At 39.8% G+C, this 20,076-nt stretch overlaps 1 protein-coding gene across 2 annotated transcripts in view; it reads right to left on the bottom strand.

The window, feature by feature from the left end:
* The window catches only part of dnaaf5 (dynein axonemal assembly factor 5), an 89,232-nt gene that overhangs the window by 37,197 nt on the left and 31,959 nt on the right, over positions 1–20,076 (bottom strand). For both annotated transcript variants that reach the window (XM_078418105.1, XM_078418106.1), the window contains exons 5-7: positions 9,287–9,519; positions 7,296–7,508; positions 4,386–4,529 (exon numbers count right to left, since the gene is read on the bottom strand). In XM_078418105.1, the coding sequence (XP_078274231.1) occupies positions 4,386–4,529; positions 7,296–7,508; positions 9,287–9,519 (590 nt within the window). The remainder of the gene's footprint in view (positions 1–4,385; positions 4,530–7,295; positions 7,509–9,286; positions 9,520–20,076) is intronic.

The raw sequence follows: 20,076 nt of genomic DNA, 5'->3' as shown, positions 1-20,076 counted from the left end.
ATTTGTAAGCATTTAAGATGCCCAAATATTAATTATTGCAGCAGTTTACAGAAGAAAATCAGCAAAATCACAAACAGCTGTACAGCCAGAGGCCACTCTTCTATTAAAAAGATTAACACAAGCCAACCATTCGGCCCCTTTGATACTGCTCCACCATTTCATAAGATCATGGGTGATCTGGTTTGGGCTTTCAACTTCATTTTCCCGCCTGATTCCTGTAATCCTTGATTCATCTTTGCATAGACTCTACACAGGCTTGCCATTCACATTTCTCTATGGTGGAGAAATTCCAAGATTTACCACTCAGAAGAAATTACTCCTCATCCAAGTCTTAGATAGGTGACTCTAAGATTTGGATAGGGTGGCACGGTGCAGCGGTAGAGTTGCTTCCTTACAGCGAACAGAGACCTGGGTTCAATCCTGACCATGGGTGCTGCCTGTATGGAGTTTGTTCATGCCGTATCTCTAAAGTCTAAAGTAAAAACTCCTTACCCTGAGATTGACCATATTTTAGATTGCCATACACGAGGAAAGGTTCTCATCATCTCTATCCCGTCAAACTTCCTCAAAATCTGAGATGCTTCAACAAAAGCACGTCTTATGCTTCTAAATTCCTGAGGGTATGAACCTTGTTCACGCTATCTTTGCTTACAGAGCAACCCCATCAGTCCAGGAATCAGATTGGTGAACCTTCTCTTCAAGTGCTGAAACAAAGTGCCTGAGATAAAGAGACAAGCCGTACCAAGTACTCCAAGTGTTGTCTCACTAATGTTTGGGCTATTTTCTTAAGTCTTCCCTTTTTTTTTTACTCCATCCTTCTTATTATGAAGGCATATGGAACTTTGACCTTTATTGTAAGAATGATGAAGGCCAATGTTCCATTTGCTTCCCTAATTATTAGGTTGCTGTTTCTTGCTAACCTTAAACTGTCTTAAAATTTGTGATGACTATTTCTTGAATCTTAATATAAATCATATAAAGACAAAGAACTATCTTAATTTAATGAAGGTCCAATGTATCCCAGAAAATTAAAACTATTTACACATTGAATCACTAAAAAGATTTTAGACAATTTTGGGTGAATGGTAATCAATCTTTATGCAATATTCATGTAAAGAATGGGCCCATGCATTGATTATCATTTTTTTCCAGTTATTTCAGGCCAACCCAAAGAGTGTAATAAATGTTGAATGCGAGAAACATGACAATCTATTTGTTGACAACAAGCTCCTAAGTAGTGTGCTAACAAATTATCTTTTTCAGTAAAATATGTAGAAAGGGACTGCAGATGCTGGTTTATACTGAAGATAGACACAAAGTGATGGAGTAACTCAGCAGGTCAGGCAGTGTCTCAGGAGAAGAAAGGATGGGTGACGTTTCGGGTCGGGAACCTTCTTCAGTCCTTTTTCTCCAGAGATGCTGCCTGACCCGCTGAGTTACTCCAGCTCTTTGTGTCTATTCTTGACAGTAACGTTGATGAATTGATGAACATTCATTGGGACCCCCCAAAGATTTTGCTTTGAAAATATTAAAAGACCGATCACTTTTTCTCTTTATGGTGGTCAATCTGCACATCTGTGAATTGAATTTTCATTGATGAGGTCGAGGAAAAATTAGCTTGAAACATCTCAAATGTAAAGAGAAAATGTGGATTGTCTTAAGATTTTCTATACCAATTCCTTGGACACCTGGCTAACGTTTATGCTTTAATGAACATCACAAAAAATCATAATTTGTTAGTCACAGCGCTGTTATTTGTAGGACCTTATTTCGTACACATACTGAATGTTGTCACATTGCAAAACTAATTCATTGGTTGCAATGTACTTTGGAAAGGCATAAGACACTATATGTATGCAATTTATTTTACTTTGCAAGAATTTTTAGTGACAAGAAATGCTAATGATTCAATATTTCAGTCAAGCCCCACCTAACATCCTTCTCACTGTATCCATCAAATCCTTCTTCATCAATAAACTTTTTATCCAGCAATATTCCAATAGCATTCTTTCATTAATTTATACTTGCATTACAACAGTGACCACACATTAAAAGTACTTCATTAGCAACAAAGCACTTTGAGACATCCGGAAGCTGTCAAGGACGCGACATAAAAACAAGTTCCTCCTTTGTTTATTATTTAGTTGCCTGATCCTCCTTCGAGTATCATATTCCAGTTGATTTCCTTCTTTAGTCCTAAATACTCGTCAACGTGAACAAATGGTCTGGGTGGGTTTTGTCAATTCCTTTTCTATTAGGTCACCTGGAAGTTTCCTACTTTATGAAATCAATGAGACCAAAGTAATTTGACTGTCCTCGTAACTTAAGCTGCCAAGACAAAGTTTACCGTCTACCTTTCAAAATCAGTAATGTATTTCCAGAAATGAGTTAAGAATCGTGACTGCTCTTGATGGAATCTGTCAAAGCCATCTGAACAGCAATTTCCCAACCTCCAAATATGTAATCAATCCCTTAATAATGCAATCCACCATTTTCTTTATCCTCTCTATTGTACTGTAACACGCTCTTATTGTTTTTTCTTGCCATGTAACATTGCTAATTTTACACCTATGCTTAAATAGCTACAAGAGCCACCTATTCCTCTTGCATAATTTTTGCAGATGCTGGCTTTTTGCAAAGATAGACACAAAATGTTGGAGTAACTCAGCGGATCAGGCAGCATCTCTGGAGAACATGGATAGATTTATTCACAAAATGCTGGAGTAACTCAGCGGGTCAGGCAGCGTCTCGGGAGAGAAGGAATGGGTGACGTTTCGGGTCGAGACCCTTCTTCAGACCCGAACATGGATAGATGATGTCTTCAGTCAATGTCTGAGAAACTTATTCTCAGTTATGCCTTATCATTTGCTTCACATTCAGACAACATTTGTCCACATAACAGCTGCACTTCCAGCAACCTTACCCAAGACACACTGCAGAAGGCACCAACAGCGACTTGCTATGATACTGTGCTCTCAACTAATAATCCAAATGGTGGTCTTTGGTTTCCCATTTTATAGAGCCTATTTTCTATCTGATGGTGCTTTTCACCCATTTCATTTTTATTCTTTCACAGGATATAAGTATTGCCAATATTGTTCCCCATCTCTAAATTCCTCTAAGAAGTTAATGGTGATCCGGCTTGTTGGATTGCTGTTGACCATGTGGTAAAGGTGTTAAACATAGAATACAGCACAAGAACAGGCCCTTTGTCCAACAATGTCTGTGCCGAACATGATGCCATGATCAACTCTTATACTCCATATTCCTCCATTCCCTGCAAATCCATATGCTATCCAAAAATCTCTTAAATACCACTATCATATCTGCCTCAACCACCACTACCAGCAGCGGTTTACAGGCACTCATTACTCTGTAAAAAATATGTACCGCACATCGCCTTTAAACTTTATCCCTTTCACCTTAAAGCTATGCTATCTAGTATTTAAAGTTTCCATCCTGGGAAAAAGACCTCTCATAATTCTACACACTTCTATCAGGTCTGCCCGCAACCTCCAACCAATGTTTTAAAGAAAACAATTCAAGTCTGTTGTCAGGTATAGAGATTAAAAACTATTTACTACAGTCATTACTTGGTAACGCAAAGCTTTAACAAAAGTGTTTTGAAAACCCAAATCATTCAAAATGGAATTTTACCAGAAATCTGGAACATTTTGTCCTGTTGGTCAAACACCAAGGTTTCAAGGTCAGTTTATTGTCACATGTACCAGTTAAGGTACAGTGAAATTTGAGTTACCATGATCCCTTGCTCTCAAATGCATGTGATTATCCTTTAGCTAATTGCACTAAGTTCCATCCAAGTTCAAAATTAAAGCAAATCTATATCATAGTGCTGGAGGACAGAAGTAATTGCCATTTAGACTTCACAAGGTACCAATAGCAACCTTAGTGCACCTTTATGACAAGGCCAATTACAGGGTCAGAACCAGGATGGATTAGAGATGGCTACGGACAAAGATAAGGCTGAAGTAACGAGGGATAGAAAAAAATAAATCAAGGGAAAGGGAACATAGAAATACACATTGCTATGGACCAGTGACCAAATTATTTCTGATGCAATCCATTTACTAGGATTATATATTTTTTCATTGTACCTAGAATTACATTTAAAGACATAGGATCAATTCAACCTATTCAACATTTCTTCCACTGAAAACCACTTCAACTCTCAGCAGAGCCAAACTCCTTACGAGATGGAACTTTAGCTATAAATTAACATATACCCAAAATTAAAGCTGAAAGACAGTGAACCCATTCATTTAGGCTTTGAAATGGTTGGCTTTCAGAAGAAGAAAAAAAAATCAATCGGCAAATTACAGATGAACTTTATTTAACTAACTGATGTGGTTTTAACTTTGTAATACCTTGTTTTCCAGCTCTCGGTCAGATGTCATGGACAGAATTGTCACCAGCACTTTAAGAAGTGGCAGATTGATTTCGCTGCATTGTCTGCCACATACTGTAATTAAGATCTGTACACACAGAAGCAGTTGTTCCAAGTATTCCACCTAGAGAAAGAAAATAATCAATTAAAGTCTTGCACTGAAAATGCACTTCCCATTTCACTTGCTGACTTATGATTTTTATTTTATATATATATATATATTTATATGAATAGAGCCCCAAGGGAATTAATAAGACCTTAATGGAAATTACAAATTTGTTCCAAATTTGATCCCCAAGCTATGTTAAAAACTTTCACATCAATATAAACCTACATGTGTTTTTGATATATTAAAACTGCTCAGGTTGTTCTGGTGAGAACATAAGCAAAGAGTGCACTTCAGGGCTATCACTGGAAACTATAAGCACCACACAGGTCATCAGCTGTTTCTTACACATCAACTACCTGCTCAGAAAAGTAGCAGACACCAGATAAAATTTCAACCCACTTTCCAGGCACAAGTATTGGAAGGGAACACAGAAACACCCATTGCTCTGGACCAGTGACTAAATTATTTCTGATGCAATTCATTTACTAGGATTATATTTTTTTCATTGTACCTTGAATTATATTTAAAAACATGGGATCAATTCAACTTATTCAACATTTCCACCATTCAATGCCACTTCACCTGGTAAATGTTTTTTTATCAACAACCAACATTGACGGATGTACTTTTCAACATTACCATCTTTGGATATTTAATCTCCCCAATATTTTGCTATGTATCTATGGAACCCTTCATTTTCATTTATTTCATTCCTAGTTTTATGAAAGTGCCAAAAAATTATTGCTAAACTAAAAGAGATTTATTAAGTGTGACCTAAGTATGTGCTAAAGAGCCACTCTCTTTGTAAAAATACATTATTTTTTCCTCCCTCATCTTGTTTAGACAAAAGCCACAAACTTATTTTCTCATACCATTTTCTCGTAGGTTGTCATTAATGCAACAGATTTCAAAGACATAGATCCAATTTCAGTCAGCTGGGTTGCCAGGTGCAAAATTTGGCTAAGAACACAGGTAAAAAGCCTCCATAAAGGGAACTGAATGCTTATTGAAAGGAATGAATTTCCTTCCATAACAAAGGATCTCAATTGGCCATTTTACTGATTATCGTGTTTTTTTCCAGCAACCACTATTAGCACCTGTCTGAGATCTGTGGAAAGAACTTGCATCCAGGTTAAATCTGTACACTTTGTTTGATAGAAAGGAAATTTTACTTTTGCTTTTCACAAGGCTGAACAGATCGTCACTGGGCACTAACTTACCTCCCTTCAATGGTCATGACCTACGTGTTCATAAACAGCAAAAAATTATAATCTGAAGCTTTTTAAACAAGTTCCAATCAGGAGGAGAAAAATGAAGGGAAAAAAAGCAATTAGAAAATTAGCAGCATCGATCCTTCTAGTTACGGTGGCCAATTTGTTTCCAATAGATCAATCTTAACTTGACCTATGTCGAACTAAATGCTCAGCAGCTTTCAGCAGTAAGCAAAAGAAATGGTAAGAAATGTTGTGTTAAATCATGTCAGCAAGTAAGAATTTCATTGTCCGGTTCTCAGTGCATGTTACAATTAAACACGCTTGACTCTCAAGAAGAGCAGCAAATTGGTCTGGGTTAAATTCTAGAAACAAGGAACTGCAGATGTTGGTTAATACACAAAAGGACACAAAGTGCTGGAGTAACACAGCAGGTCACATCATCTCTCAAGAACATGGATAGGTTTCTGATTTCCGAAGAAGGGCCTCGATCCGAAACATCACCTATCAATGTTCTCCAGAAATGCTGCCTGACCTGCTGAGATACTCCAGCAGTGAGACCTTTTGTGGATTAAATTCTGTTCTAACTGATGCGAAAGGGGCATTGAAAGCTACATTCAAAGCATTGCTGGTGCTTGGTGAACCCTATTTGTGAAGAAATGGTTTCCCATACATTAAGCGTGGCACCCAAAGAATTAATACAATCCAACACCACCCTCTATAGGCAACAACTGAGCCACATTATTTTTGACGATTCAACCAAGGAATTGCGTGCAACCTGTGTCAAAAATATAATCAAAATATTTTCCGACAATAGTTGAACAGTTCCACACCTGTAAGGATGTGTTTGGGCATTGATGAAAGAATGATGAAAATGCAAAGAAAATGAAAACTGACAATGTTGGAAATACTCAGCAGGTCAGACGGGATCTATGTAGCAGACACAGATATTTCCAAAAGGTTTTCCCAATAACATTTGTGTATGAATCAGAATACATGTCACCACATAATTGCACAGGATGTCAAGGTGACATATAATGAGACAAAAACTGAAACAAATGCACAAGCTGTAATTGACACCAGTAAAATCATTCAAGTGTGCCACATGGAATTGCAGATGCTGCTTTACAAAAAAAGGCACAAAATGCTGGAGTAATTCAACAGGTCAGGAGCATCTCCGGAGAACAAGGATTGAAGACAGAACCTCTCTTCAAACTGATTGATAGGATATTTCAGGTCGGGACCCTTCTTCAGTCCCAGCCTGAAAAGTCACCGATCCATGTTCTCCAGAGATGCTGCCTGACCGGCTGTTATTCCAGCACTTTCTTTATTCGAGGGTGCCTTTGTCTGTTCCTCCTCTCTCACTTTCACTATCCCCACACTTGCAGAATCAGTCATTCTTTCAATTTTTGATGCTAGGTTATCAACTTAAAAAATAATTTCTTTCCCCTCTGGTTCTCTTGGACCCGCTGAGTATTTCTAGTGTTTTCTATTTCAGATTTCCAACATCAAGCTCTTTTCTGGAATACTGAGCTTTGAGAAGGACCTTTGCCCTTTTGTTGATATTTACCTTTGCAGAGACTTGACATGTGTCAGGAAGTGCCAGAGCTGCTCCGATTTTAACCAGATGTGGATGTAGAGCCTGTGCTGAGCTGCCCCGTATGACTGCACCCAACACCATAAGATGAGCGGTGCAAGCAGATTTCTCGATCGCCGTCAGAATTAATTTCAAAGACACCTCCGGTTCCACAAAGGTTCCAACCAGCTCTGCTGCTTTCACAGACTAAAAATCATAAAGGGAACAGGAAGTCAAGAGTTGCATTCTTTTTCAGCTTTATCTGACCAATTTGCAGTATTTATAAAGTCATAGAGTCATACAGCATGAAAACAGGCCACTCAGCCCAACTCATCCATGCTGACTATGATGCCCCATCTAAGACAGTCCCATTTGTTGTGCATGGTGCGTGATGGGCAGACATCACATTTTAAACAGTTTGTGGCGGTACCCGGGGATTAGCCAACTCCCTCGATCATCCCCCTCGGCACGGGTTGGACAGGGCTGGGGAAGGGACTAGTGCTACGGGGTTTGCCTGAAGGGGCTAGAGAGAAAACTTGTGCTTGAGACTGAAGAGAGAGTGTGGATGTTCTGTTGCTGGATTAAATTACTGTTAATACCTACCTGGCGTCTTGCCTGATTCCTACTGCGTCCAGACCCACTACAAGTTAAAATACAAACCTTATGCCTTGGTCTCCATCTCCCTCTAAACGTTTCCTATCTATGTACTGTCCAAATGTCTTTTAAATGTTATTATAGTACCTGGCTCAATTACCTTCTTTGGCAGCTCATTCCATATACCCCCCACCATATCTTTAGAGATACAGCGCAGAAACAGGCCCTTCGGCCCACGCCAACTAGTGATCACCCCGTACACTAGCACGACCCTACACACTGGAGACAACCTACAATTTTACAAAAGCCAATTAACGTCTAACCTGTATGTCTTTGGAGTGTGGGAGGAAACCAGAGCACATGGAGAAAACCCATGAGGTCACAGGGGGAATGTATAAACTCTGTACAGACAGCATCCGTAGTCAGGATCAAACCTGGGTCTCTGGTGCTGTAAGGCAGCAACTCTACCACTGCACCACTCTGCTGCCCACATGTATGAAAAAGTTGCCCCTCTGGTTCCTATTAAATCTATCCCCTCTCACATTAAACCTATATCCTCTGGTTCTTGATTTCCTCACCCTGGATAAAAGCCTATGTCATTCATCTCATCAATTCCCCTTGTGATTTTATACACCTCTATAAGATCACCCTTCAGCCTCCAGCACTCCAAGGAATGTCTGTGTACCAACTTCCAGGTTTACGAGCTGCTTCTCTACCATTATTAGAATAAGGTTTATATTTTAACTGCTCAAGTACCAATCAGCTTGGCACTATCTCCACACTCGACAATTTGCTCAGTCACATCTTAGAAACATAATATAGTAACATAAAAATAAGTTTTTTTTTTAACAGGTTTCAATATAAATAATAACTGAGAGGGACAAAGTTTAAAGGAGATGTGCAGGGCAATCTTTTTTTTAACAGAGAGCAGTGGGTGCCTGGAATTCAGAGATTGATGGATTCTTGATTAGTAAGGGTTTCAAAGGTTATCGGGAGAAGGCAGGAGAATGGGGTTGAGGGGAATGATAGATCAGCCATGATTGAATGGCAAAGTAGAACATATGGGTTGAATGGCCTACTTCTGCTCCAACGACATGAACATGAACACAGGGGTTGATACGATAGTGGCATTTAAGAGTCTTTTAGATAGGCACATGGATATGTAGGGAATTGATCACATGCAGGCAGAGGAGATTAGTTTAACTTGGTGTCATGTTCGGCACAGACATTGTGGGCCGAAGTGCCCTCTTACATTGTACCAAGTGTGCAGGATCGAACTAGTGTACGGGGATCACTGGTCTGTGTGGCTTCCGTGTATTTTAATAAACTAAACTAAACTGTGCTACACTGTTTTATGTTCCAACTGAGAGCAAGTGAAGGCAGATACATACGTTTTGAACCACAGTTTTCTCCTCATCTGAACAAGATCGGTACAAGGTGCTGAGCAGCAGCTCCATGTGCTGGGTGATGTGATCCTCAGCGTGGAACAGCAGCACGATCAGGAGGTCCGATGCTTTGACACGGGTTGCAGGAACCCAGTCGGTAATGTCTCGACTGACCGCTGGCAAAATTTTGAATAAGTTCCGAAACATCAACTCACGGCATCCAAGTCCAGGCCGTTCCGCTGCAACAAAACAAAAATCTTGTCCAAATATAATTTCTAGATTGACAATTCCAAGGTTAAACACAGCTTTTGCTGAGAAATTGATTTTATTTTAGACAATGCGCATGGAAATGGGCCCTTCAGCCCACCGAATCCACACAAAATATCGCTCACCCATTCACACTGGCTCGATGTTACACCATCTTTGCATCCACTCTCTAGACACTAGGTGCAATATACAGAAGCCAATTAACCAACAAACCCACATGTCTTTGGGATGTGGGAGGAAACCTGAGCACATTGAGGATTCCCACGTGGTCACAGGGAGAATGCACAAACTCCACACAGAACAAATCAGAGCTGGCACCGATGACCAAGCTTATAGTACCTGCCTGAACTACCTGCATGAGCCGCTCGTTCCATATATCTACATTGCCTTGATCATCGGTGCTGGCTTGGATTTCATCATCATCATCATCATCATCATATATATACAGCCGGAAACAGGCCTTTTCGGCCCACCAAGTCCGTGCCGCCCAGCGATCCCTGTACATTAACACTATCTTACACCCACTAGGGACAATTTTTACATTTACCTAGCCAATTAACCTACATACCTGTACGTCTTTGGAGTGTGGGAGGAAACCGAAGATCTCGGAGAAAACCCACGCAGGTCACGGGGAGAACGTACAAACTCCTTACAGTGCAGCACCCGTAGTCAGGATCGAACCTGAGTCTCCGGCGCTGCATTCGCTGTAAAGCAGCAACTCTACCGCTGCGCTACCGTGCCGCCCAGATTTGTTCTGATCCTTTTCATTTCTCTAGTTTCCCTTTCCCCTGACTCTCAGTATGAAGAGCCTATTCCCTTTCTCCAGCTATAAAAACAAATACCAGAGATTAAAGCACCGAGACAGAAGGACTGAAGAGTTGCACATTGTGAAGCCAGAGAGAGGAATGTGGGAGGAGGGAGGAGGAGAAGGGGAGAAGTAGGTGCGAGTCCAGTTTGGGTAGAGGGAAGAGGGAGGGGGAGAAAGGGGAGAGATTGGGAGGGGTTATTAGAGGTTACGTAAAATTGGAGAATACAGTGTTCATACTGTTGGGTTGGTCATGTCAGTTGGATGATGGGACCAGAAAATGCTGGATTGTAGCGACCATAGGGATTGGTCCTGAGAGTCGAACCCTCGGGTTGGCCAGCAAGGTCACATGGTGGTGCGACCATAGGGATTGGTCCTGAGAGTCGAACCCGCTGATTGGCCAGCTAGGTCAGGTGGTGGTTTTGGGGCCCAAAAACCAGACAGTGGGAAGAGAACTTCGATGTGAACAGTTTGAGTTAATGGTTGTCTGTAATCTCGTTTGTTATCCTTTGTAATTGAATATTGCTGCCGCAATAAACTTCTTTAACAAAGTACAAGCCTTCAGACTCGCCATAGGATAACCTCAGGTTGTCAGAAAGCGATAAGGCAAAAAAGAGCAGACAGAAAACTGAAGTGGAGATAATTTGCAATGTAGCATGCCTGTTGGTTGTCACTCAAGCGAAAACAGAGCAGCAGAGGATCTGGTCATTTATTCCATTGATGTTTGCTTGATCTTACTACATGTCAAACCTCCTCCCTCTCTGCTTCCGTCCAAGGTTCAGAAGCTTGAAAGCATGCATCACCACACTCAGCAACAGCTTCCTCCACTCTGTTATCGGGCTTCCGTACAGTCCTTCCATAAGCTTGGGTATACTACCCGATTCACCTCTACCCCTTTGTAGACGTTGGACTTTGTCTCTGGAATAGATGCACTACAATGCTGAGAACTATATTCTGCACGCTGTACTTCCCCTTTGCTCTATCTATTGTACTTGAGTTTGACTTGATTATAGATATGCATGGGATATCCGATTTGTTTGGATTACATGCAAAGCAAAGCTTTTCACTGTACCTTGGTATATGTGCCAACAATAAAAGTCCTTTATTGAATGTTGAAAACTTTGCAGGGTTCATCTAAGAATGTTAGTTCTTTTGTTTATATCAGATCTTTTTGGACTTTTCTTTCCCTTTATCTTGTATCTGTACATTGTGGGCGGATTGTAATCATGTGTAGTCTTTCTGCTGATTGGATAGTATGCAACAAAAAAGCTTTTCACTGTATCTCGGTACACGTGACAATAAACTAAACTAAACTAAAAAATTGATTTACTATACAAAGGTTCAAAGCAGACACCTGGATTTATTTCAGTTGCATAGAACCCTGCAATTTTTTTTAGGGGGGGGTCTTCAAATTGCAGGGCGCATGTGCCCATAAAGCTGACAATATGTTTTAAATGCTCCTCTTTCCACTATAAATAACAGACCACAGAACTAAGGCATTGCAGAATACTCCACTTCATGTTTTGCAGCTCGGTAATTATACACCAACACAATGAAAGCTTCTCCCAAGGCTATTCACAAGTTCAGTGTACAGACATGTTCATGGCTAAACTGAATACACTTTCCATCTGTCATACCATTACTTCACATCAAACTATGCAGCATCCAGTGATGGAGTGCTCAAAACAGAAAGGCCGTATTTAATGTTGCACATATTTACTTGAACAAATTTATAAGATGCAAAAAAAAAAAAAAAAAAAATTAAGACACAAAATGCTGGAGTAACTCAGCGGGACAGGCAGCATCTCTGGTTAGAAGGAATGGGTGACGTTTCAGGTCAAGACTCTTCTTCCGACCCGAGACGTCAACCATTTCTTCTATACACAGATGCTGCTTGTCCTGCTGAGTTACTCCAGCATTTTGTGTCTATCTTCGGCATAAACCAACATCTGCAGGCCAGTTATCCAAATAAAAGTGGACTTATGTTCCAAATTTTTTAACACCAGAAGGAACTCTATTTGTGAATTCAGTTGGGATAACATCTTTTTAAAAACTCCGTTAAAAGTTAAGACGATTTAAATTAATTTGTTTATTAATTTTGCAAAATTCATGACTTTGACTTCCACAAGAACATAACAAAAGGAACAAATTATTCAATCACTGAATCGTATTCGACTCGTTAATGAGATCATTGTGGCTCTGTATCTTGACCATCAACCCAATTTAGTTCCATATCTATTTACAATGAGTGTAACTAAAGTAGCTAGCAGTTTTACGATTACTAATTTTATTTGGCATCTATTAATTTTTCTGTGGGATGCAACACTGAAAGTCGACTGCCACTTGTGCAAAGTGTCTCCAGTCTCCCGTCAAAATAATCTTAACATTTTGTCCTTCTGTCCAAGGTGTACAATTCCCACGGCTTGCTCAATAATTTTGATTCATCTGCAGACTGAATTTGCAGTTTGTCAAGCTTGAAAAAATTGTTTTACATTCGTGTTAGTCTTCCAAAAATATCTGCATCCACATTATATCTTAGCTGCTAAATTGTACATGACTTTCCCCGATTCCCTGATTAGTTTAGAGATACAGCGTGGAAACAGGTCCTTCGGCCCACTAGTCCACGCTAGCGTTTGATCGCCCATTCGCACTACTTCTGTGTTATCTCAATTTTGCATCCACAAACCTACACACCAGGCGTAATTTTCATTTACAGAGAACAATTAAGCTACCATCCGGCATGTCTTTTGGATGTGGGAGGAAACCAGAGCACCCGGAGGAAACCCATGTGGTCTCAGGAGAGAATGTGCAAACTCCACACAGACAGCACCCGAGATCAGGATCGAATCCAGGTTTCTGCCGCTGTGAGGCAGCGGCTCTATCAGCTGCGCCACTGTGCTGCCCCAGGAGGTTAGAATGACCTAGAGAGAAACTGTTGGGAAGCTTACGTTGTACACCTCCTGGCAAAAGCTTTGCAGCAATACGTGATCAGGTTGACCTTTTGTTTAGAAAATGGTCATATTTTTGGAGAGATGTCTAATGTGGAAGAGACAGAGCAAAGAAGTCTGACAACAGGAGAGAATGAAAATGTGAGGGAAAAAGAAAAGAATCTGAACAAAAACAATTGTACTGTATAATTACAGATCAATTGATGGCAAAAGGTTAGGTAATAATCAGCGCTTGAAAGAAAAATATGGAGAGGCACTCCCTTTGCTGCCCGAGGCAGCATTTTCAGATTTTGACCATTCTTTCACTTCAGTCCATTAACCTCAGCCATTGCCTCCAAGCTACCTGTTGTCAAAGATTATGGCCATTAATTGACTGCACCTGTATCTCAAGTTGATAACTGCTGAGTTGGATGAAAAATCATTCTGGGACCAAGGACCAGGGCTGACTTCACTTTTCCTCTGACCTTCCACAGCTGTCACGGTGATCAAAGAATGGGAAGGTTAGAATGTCATGTTCATTAACTTGAAAGCAAGCCATGGTGGTCAAAGGCAAATTATTAAAATCCCAGGGTTGCTCCTAAGTTCAAAACAGTCTTTTCCTTTGAGCAGCAGTGTAAAACTACTGGGTGACAAACCTATATTCCTTGTTATTTATCACACACATTGCTTGCTATTTATCCTAGACACAAACAGCAGTAAACTTGCATGCTACTTTAAAACACTATATTGCACAGCAAAGGCCTCTACAATTCTTTACAAAAAACAAAAACATAACTGTATCGCAAAAGATAAGATAATGTTAGATTTAGTCATTTTAAACAACTGTTGAGCAATTAATTACGTTTTACAACTTCAATGTCCTTATTTACTCAGGAATTACATCACATTTGACTGCAAATATCATACATGAAGATGGGATGGGATCCGTTTTACAAACTACTGAAATAGTAAAATTGTGCTGGATAGATTATCTTTGAAATACTTCCCATTGAAAAAATAACACATTCTGACCTAAAGAATAGATAAAAATTGTCACCAGTCCTCACATTTCCACATAATTTCACATTATGAGAAAACTTGGAACTACCTGTATTCTAGAGAGTGCAGATACTGGAATCTTGAGCGAAAAACAAACTGTTGGAGGAGCTCAAAGGGCAGACGATATTTTTTGGGTTGGGACCCTTCTGCAGTCTGAAGGGTCGCTACCAGAAATGTTATCTGTCCTTTTCCCTCCAAAGATGCTGCCTGGCTCTCTGAGCTTCTCTAGCAGTTTATCTTTTGTTCTTGTAAATACTCCATTTGGTTCCCTCAGCCAAGTTTTTGATACAAATTGAAAATGGGGACGCAAACGTTGACTCTCGCGATAACCAATAATAGAAACAAGGAACTGCAGATGCTGGTTCACAAAAGAAGACACAATGTGCTGGAGAAACTCAACAGATCAGGCAGCATCTCTGGAATATGGATGGGTGATGCTTTGGGTTGGGACCCTTCTTCAGTCCAATTGGTAACTGTTCACCAACCTGAGACCAATCCATTCATTCCTAATTGGACTATTTAATAGTGCCAGATTAATTTTAACAATTACATTACCAACCTAAGCTTTAGAAATTGCGATTGGTGCATTTTATCCGTCCTGTTTCAGAAAGTTAAAAAAATGCGAATTCATTTCACCCGAATATATATATTCCTTTATTCGTCCCACACCGGGGAAATTTACAGTGTTACAGCAGCAAAGTGGATAACAAGAGATCATTCATTATAAATAAAAAGTAAAGACAAGGATAAATTGTCATCAGTTTACTGTGTATTCCTTAACTGTTACTGTTGACTCATCTTCTGGGTGCAGTGCTGGTTGTGCAGTCTCACAGCAGCGGGAAGGAAGAACCTCCTATATCTCGCCTTCACACACTTGGGATGAATGAGTCTGTCACTGAAGGAGCTACTCAGTGCAGTGACAGTCGTTGTCCAGCAGCGATGTTAACTTTGCCATCATCCTCCTCTCTCCCACCGCCTGCACTGAGTCGAGGGGGCAACCCAGGACAGAGCTGGCCTTCCTGACCAGCTTGTCAAGTCTCTTCCCCTCCGCCGCTGAGATGCTGCTGCTCCAGCAGACCACTCCATAGAAAATTGCTGATGCCAGAGTTCTAACATAAAAAAGAAAGGACAGACACAAAAAGCTGGAGTATCTCATTGGGTCAGGCAGCATGTCTGGAGAAAAGGAATAGGTGACGTTTCGGGTCGAGACACTTGTGTCTGTCTTTGGTTTAAACCAGCATCTGCAGTTCCTTCCTGCACATAAAAACGAAAGGTTTCTTCATGACGTGACCAACATTTATTCCCCAACATCATTAAAATTGCGTGACTGGTTATTATCTCATTGATGTGTGTGGGGCCTTACTGTGTACAAATTGGCTACTGGTATTTATTTACAACAACAGAGAATACATTTCAAAAGTACTTCACTACCTCTGAAGCATTTAGAAAATCCCGAGGCAATGATTAGCAGGATGTAGATGCAAGCTCCTTCCTTCACATACATTCAAATGGAAATGAAGCAGGCAAAAGTTAAACTGACACTAAGTACAGATCTGTCTTCATTTGTTGCTATTGTGTTGTGAGTAGTTTCTCTCCCCTCCCTTCCCACCCCCAACACAAAACCCAAAGAAATAAAATTTGCCCACCAAGAGCTCCAGCACTATTTCAGGACAAGTCAAATGTTCTTCAATAATGCTCTGAAGAACTTTGAAGACATGTTCTTTCATTCCGTAATTGCATTTAATTACACCTAACAACATTCATCTTTACGAATTTACAGCAAATCTCCTTTGCACAGATTACTTGCGCATCTTGAAAGTTGGTAAAGTCTTTAAACACTCAGGAATTAATTAATCTTCAAATTTGCCCATGTAAACAAGAGCTTAAGTTACTCCATACACACAGCTGTGGAACAAATTCACAGTTTACCATGCATCTCAAATGATCTCAAAGCTTTAAATATGAACGATCTGCATTGTCACTTCTCATCAAGAACTTTCTATGGATGGCTGCCTCACTCCTTAATTGTTAAATGGCAGAGTTCTCATGCTCTCTCTTAAAACGGGACTGACTGTGATGTTCTTTCACTCCAGTATTCTAAACACATTTAAACTATATTGTGCACTTTGAAAATGATTAAGAAACTCTGTTCAAAATATGGCCACCACTTCAAAGTTGAGGTAGCAGTTCTGGCAAATGATTCCAATTTAAGTCAAATTTTGGACTGTTGCATCTCATGACAGAGATTATTATATTTTATGGTCCACACTCAAATTTTTAATTAGTTATTCATGTGTGCGTGTGTGGGAACAGTGGCTATCTTATAAGTGAGAGCTGTCAGCGACTGAATGGTCAGCCACATCTGCTCAGTTAATTAAAAGTAAAGCCAATAGCAATGTTGCACCATTGACACTTCACACTTGGCATGACAAGTCATGTTTTTTATTGATGTTTGATACATTGGGAACACATATTAATCTGTGCCTACCCGATGATTAATTAGATTGGTTGATTGATTCGTTCAGAAAAACATATTTATGTGGGGAAAAGAAATCAATTAACCCATGAAATGATTAAAAATGTTCATGCAGCGTTGATCAACATTTAAAAATAACCCACTAAAACTGCCAGCTACTGTTTACAGTGTTTATAAGCTCCGATACCCTTACAAAAGCTGACACCTCTGCAAATGACTGGAAATGGAAAGGTGCCATCATTTGGCATGGTATAATTTTCTATATGAACTGTGAAATGAATGCAACTTTAATCTTGATTTTAGTACCACTCAATACTCACACTACCACCTACATTTTGTTTTGCCTGTGGAGAATATGTTCAAGATACTATCGTGACTTACGGTCACAAATCAAATCTGCCTGGGATAAAATCTGCTTGAGCAATTATATGGCACAGGTTCATGTTGCATTCATGACATGTATAGCTATTAATGATTAAATATCTTAGCGTAAACCCATGAAGCAAGTTTTGCAGGAGCCATGTTGCATTCAGTATGAATAATTAAATAGAAGACACAAAGTGCTGGAGTAACTCAACAGGTCAGGCAGCATCTCTGAAGAACATGGATAGATGACATTTCTGGACAGGACCATTCTTCAGACTGAAGAGGTACGTTCTGACCCAAAATGTCACCTATTCGTATTCTCCAGAGATGCTGCCAAAACCGTTGAGTTACTCCAGCACTTTCTATACACTTTTGCAAACCAGCATTGCATTTCCTTGTTTCCACATCTTAATGATCACATTGTACAAACATGAGTGAGGCAAGTTTTGCAGGAACCGTGTATTAAAGATTAAATATCTCAGTATAAGCACACATAGACGAAATTTTGCGAGAACAGCAGCAAGGAGTGATTACAAACAATAAAAAGAGGCTTCAGCAATAACTGAAATGAAACCATTACCTTGAATCATTTCCTTGTTTATAACCCAAAAACTCCACTGATATAACTCATTCTAAGTGGTATTGGGGTTAATATTTGCCCTGCAGACAAGAGTGGATAACAGCAGTTCGGTCAAAACTGTGAGCCACATGCATGGTCTCTGTGCCAATGGTGTGTGGTCATTCTTTTGGAACTCATAGCCATAGTATATGAAAAGTATGGACTATATTTAATAGTCTCATTCTTCCTAAATTTCCCTCATAAGTCTCCGCAGCAAATATCCCTGTGTACCTGTAGTTCATTTATGCTTCATATTTCTCATGCTAAGCTCATAAATTAACCAAGAGGCAGATGGTGAAGCTTATTTGCAGTACACAGAGAGGTATTCTAAAAAAAAGACTGCTAAATATCAAGAAATGGCACATTTTTCTCAATGGAATAAAATGATAATTTGTGCACGTTGCCATTAGTAATTCTAGTTTTCTGGAGAATAACTAATGATTTACACTTGCTTAACCAACTTTATAAACATTAAGTATCAGAAATCCACTTCCTGACACACTTTGTTGAGGAGAACTCATAAACTTGAAAAGCTGTTCTCAGCACATTTCAGCAATACTACACCGGTGAAAGTTTTGGAAAGGAAGGAACAAGGAAACATTCAATCTCTTCCTCTGCAGGGAAACATTCAATCTCTCCCTTTGCAGAAGGTCACAGTTATTAGAAATAGAGTAAAGGACCATTTGGATGCTGTAACCTCAGAGACATACATTTAAATTCTCAGGTCAAGATTGACCAAACCTTTTACTAGGTTTTTAGATGTTATGGACATCATAAAATATTGATAGCTTGTGCTACTTTTCAGGAAGCTTGAAGGTGACATCTTGCTTTCGAAGCATGCAAATCCCACCTCTCTGAGATCTCTGAGATCACCTCTCATCCTCTCAGCCTCCAAAGATTAAAGTCCTGCCTGCCTAACCTCTTCCCATGGCTTAGGCCCTCAAGTCCTACCAACATCCTCGTAAATTTTCTCTGTATTCTTTCCAACTTAAAGTTGTACAGCCTACAAACAGACCACTTGGCCCAACTTCTTCATGCTGACCAAGATGCCCGATCTAAGCTCATCACATTTGCCCACATTAAATCTATGTCATCTGATACTTGATTCCCTCACTCTGGGTAAAAGACTATGCATCTACCCTATCTATTTCAAAGTCATTCCACAGAAAAATATAACATCCAAAAATTATACGAAACATCAAAACTGTACTAATTATACAAAACATCAAAACTGTACTAATATTTTCATATATTCACATTTTTTGCTGTTCTACAATGGACAGAATGCAGCTTGTATGTTGCAACATGCAAATGCAAAACAGAATTTGTATAATTATTTTTTCTGCGCTATATAGGGCACATGTGCAGGGCAGATTCCAGAGTTCTGTCAGAACAGAAAACTGTTCACAATTTTCAACAATGCATTTAACAATTTTTCTTCTTTTTAGGCAGTCCCTTAGGGTTGAAGATGACTCAACTCCAGAATCAAGAGCTCTGAGGTGGATGATGAACTCTCGGTGGGTTCAGTAGACTCTGCCTCGGGTGTGCATTTCGTCAGCCATCTTAGCTCAGGTACAACTGTTCCCCTGACGTAGAGGCGCGAGACTTTCAGTGCCTCCACTGCAACTCCTCCGTTCTTACTGGCGATGGACCAGACGTTCCCAAGAGTTGGGAAGATGCTACACTTTTTCAAGGGAGCTTTCAAAGATGAGAAAAGGTTAGAACAAATCAGGGCTGGCTTGCAACCCTGCGGTATGAAGGTTGATCTCTCTAATAGGCATTGGCTGAACTGAAGGTGGCAAGAAGTGGTCAAAGTTGAAGCTTTGGTATTAGACAGGGAAAAATACAAAATTTGAAAGTAAAAGGATTTTTGCAGCATAAAGTTTGCAATACTTTTCCCACAAAAATGTTGAATTATTGCATTGAAATATTTTGCACACCACCAGACTCGCGAACAGCTTCTTCACCTCTGTTATTAGGCTTCTAAACACTGTAAGCTAGAATAGTCAAATTCTCCTCTCCCTCATAGTGGCCATTGGACTTGCTTTCAGAACTGTTATGCTACAATGCTGAGAACTATATTCTGCACTCTGTATCTTTTCTTTTCATACTTGAGTTTGCCTTGATTGTATTTATGTGCAGTGTACTCTGATTTGACTAGAGAGTATACAAAAAAAAGTCTTTCACTGTACCACAATGCATGTGGTAATAATAAACCTGAACCGAAAGGGTTCCACAGTACAATTTTCTGAGACATAGCAAGAAACGACGATTTGG

The sequence above is a fragment of the Rhinoraja longicauda genome, chromosome 21, assembly GCF_053455715.1.
Source record: "Rhinoraja longicauda isolate Sanriku21f chromosome 21, sRhiLon1.1, whole genome shotgun sequence".
Classification (NCBI taxonomy): domain Eukaryota; kingdom Metazoa; phylum Chordata; class Chondrichthyes; order Rajiformes; family Arhynchobatidae; genus Rhinoraja; species Rhinoraja longicauda.
This window is presented reverse-complemented; position numbering and strand designations above follow the sequence as displayed.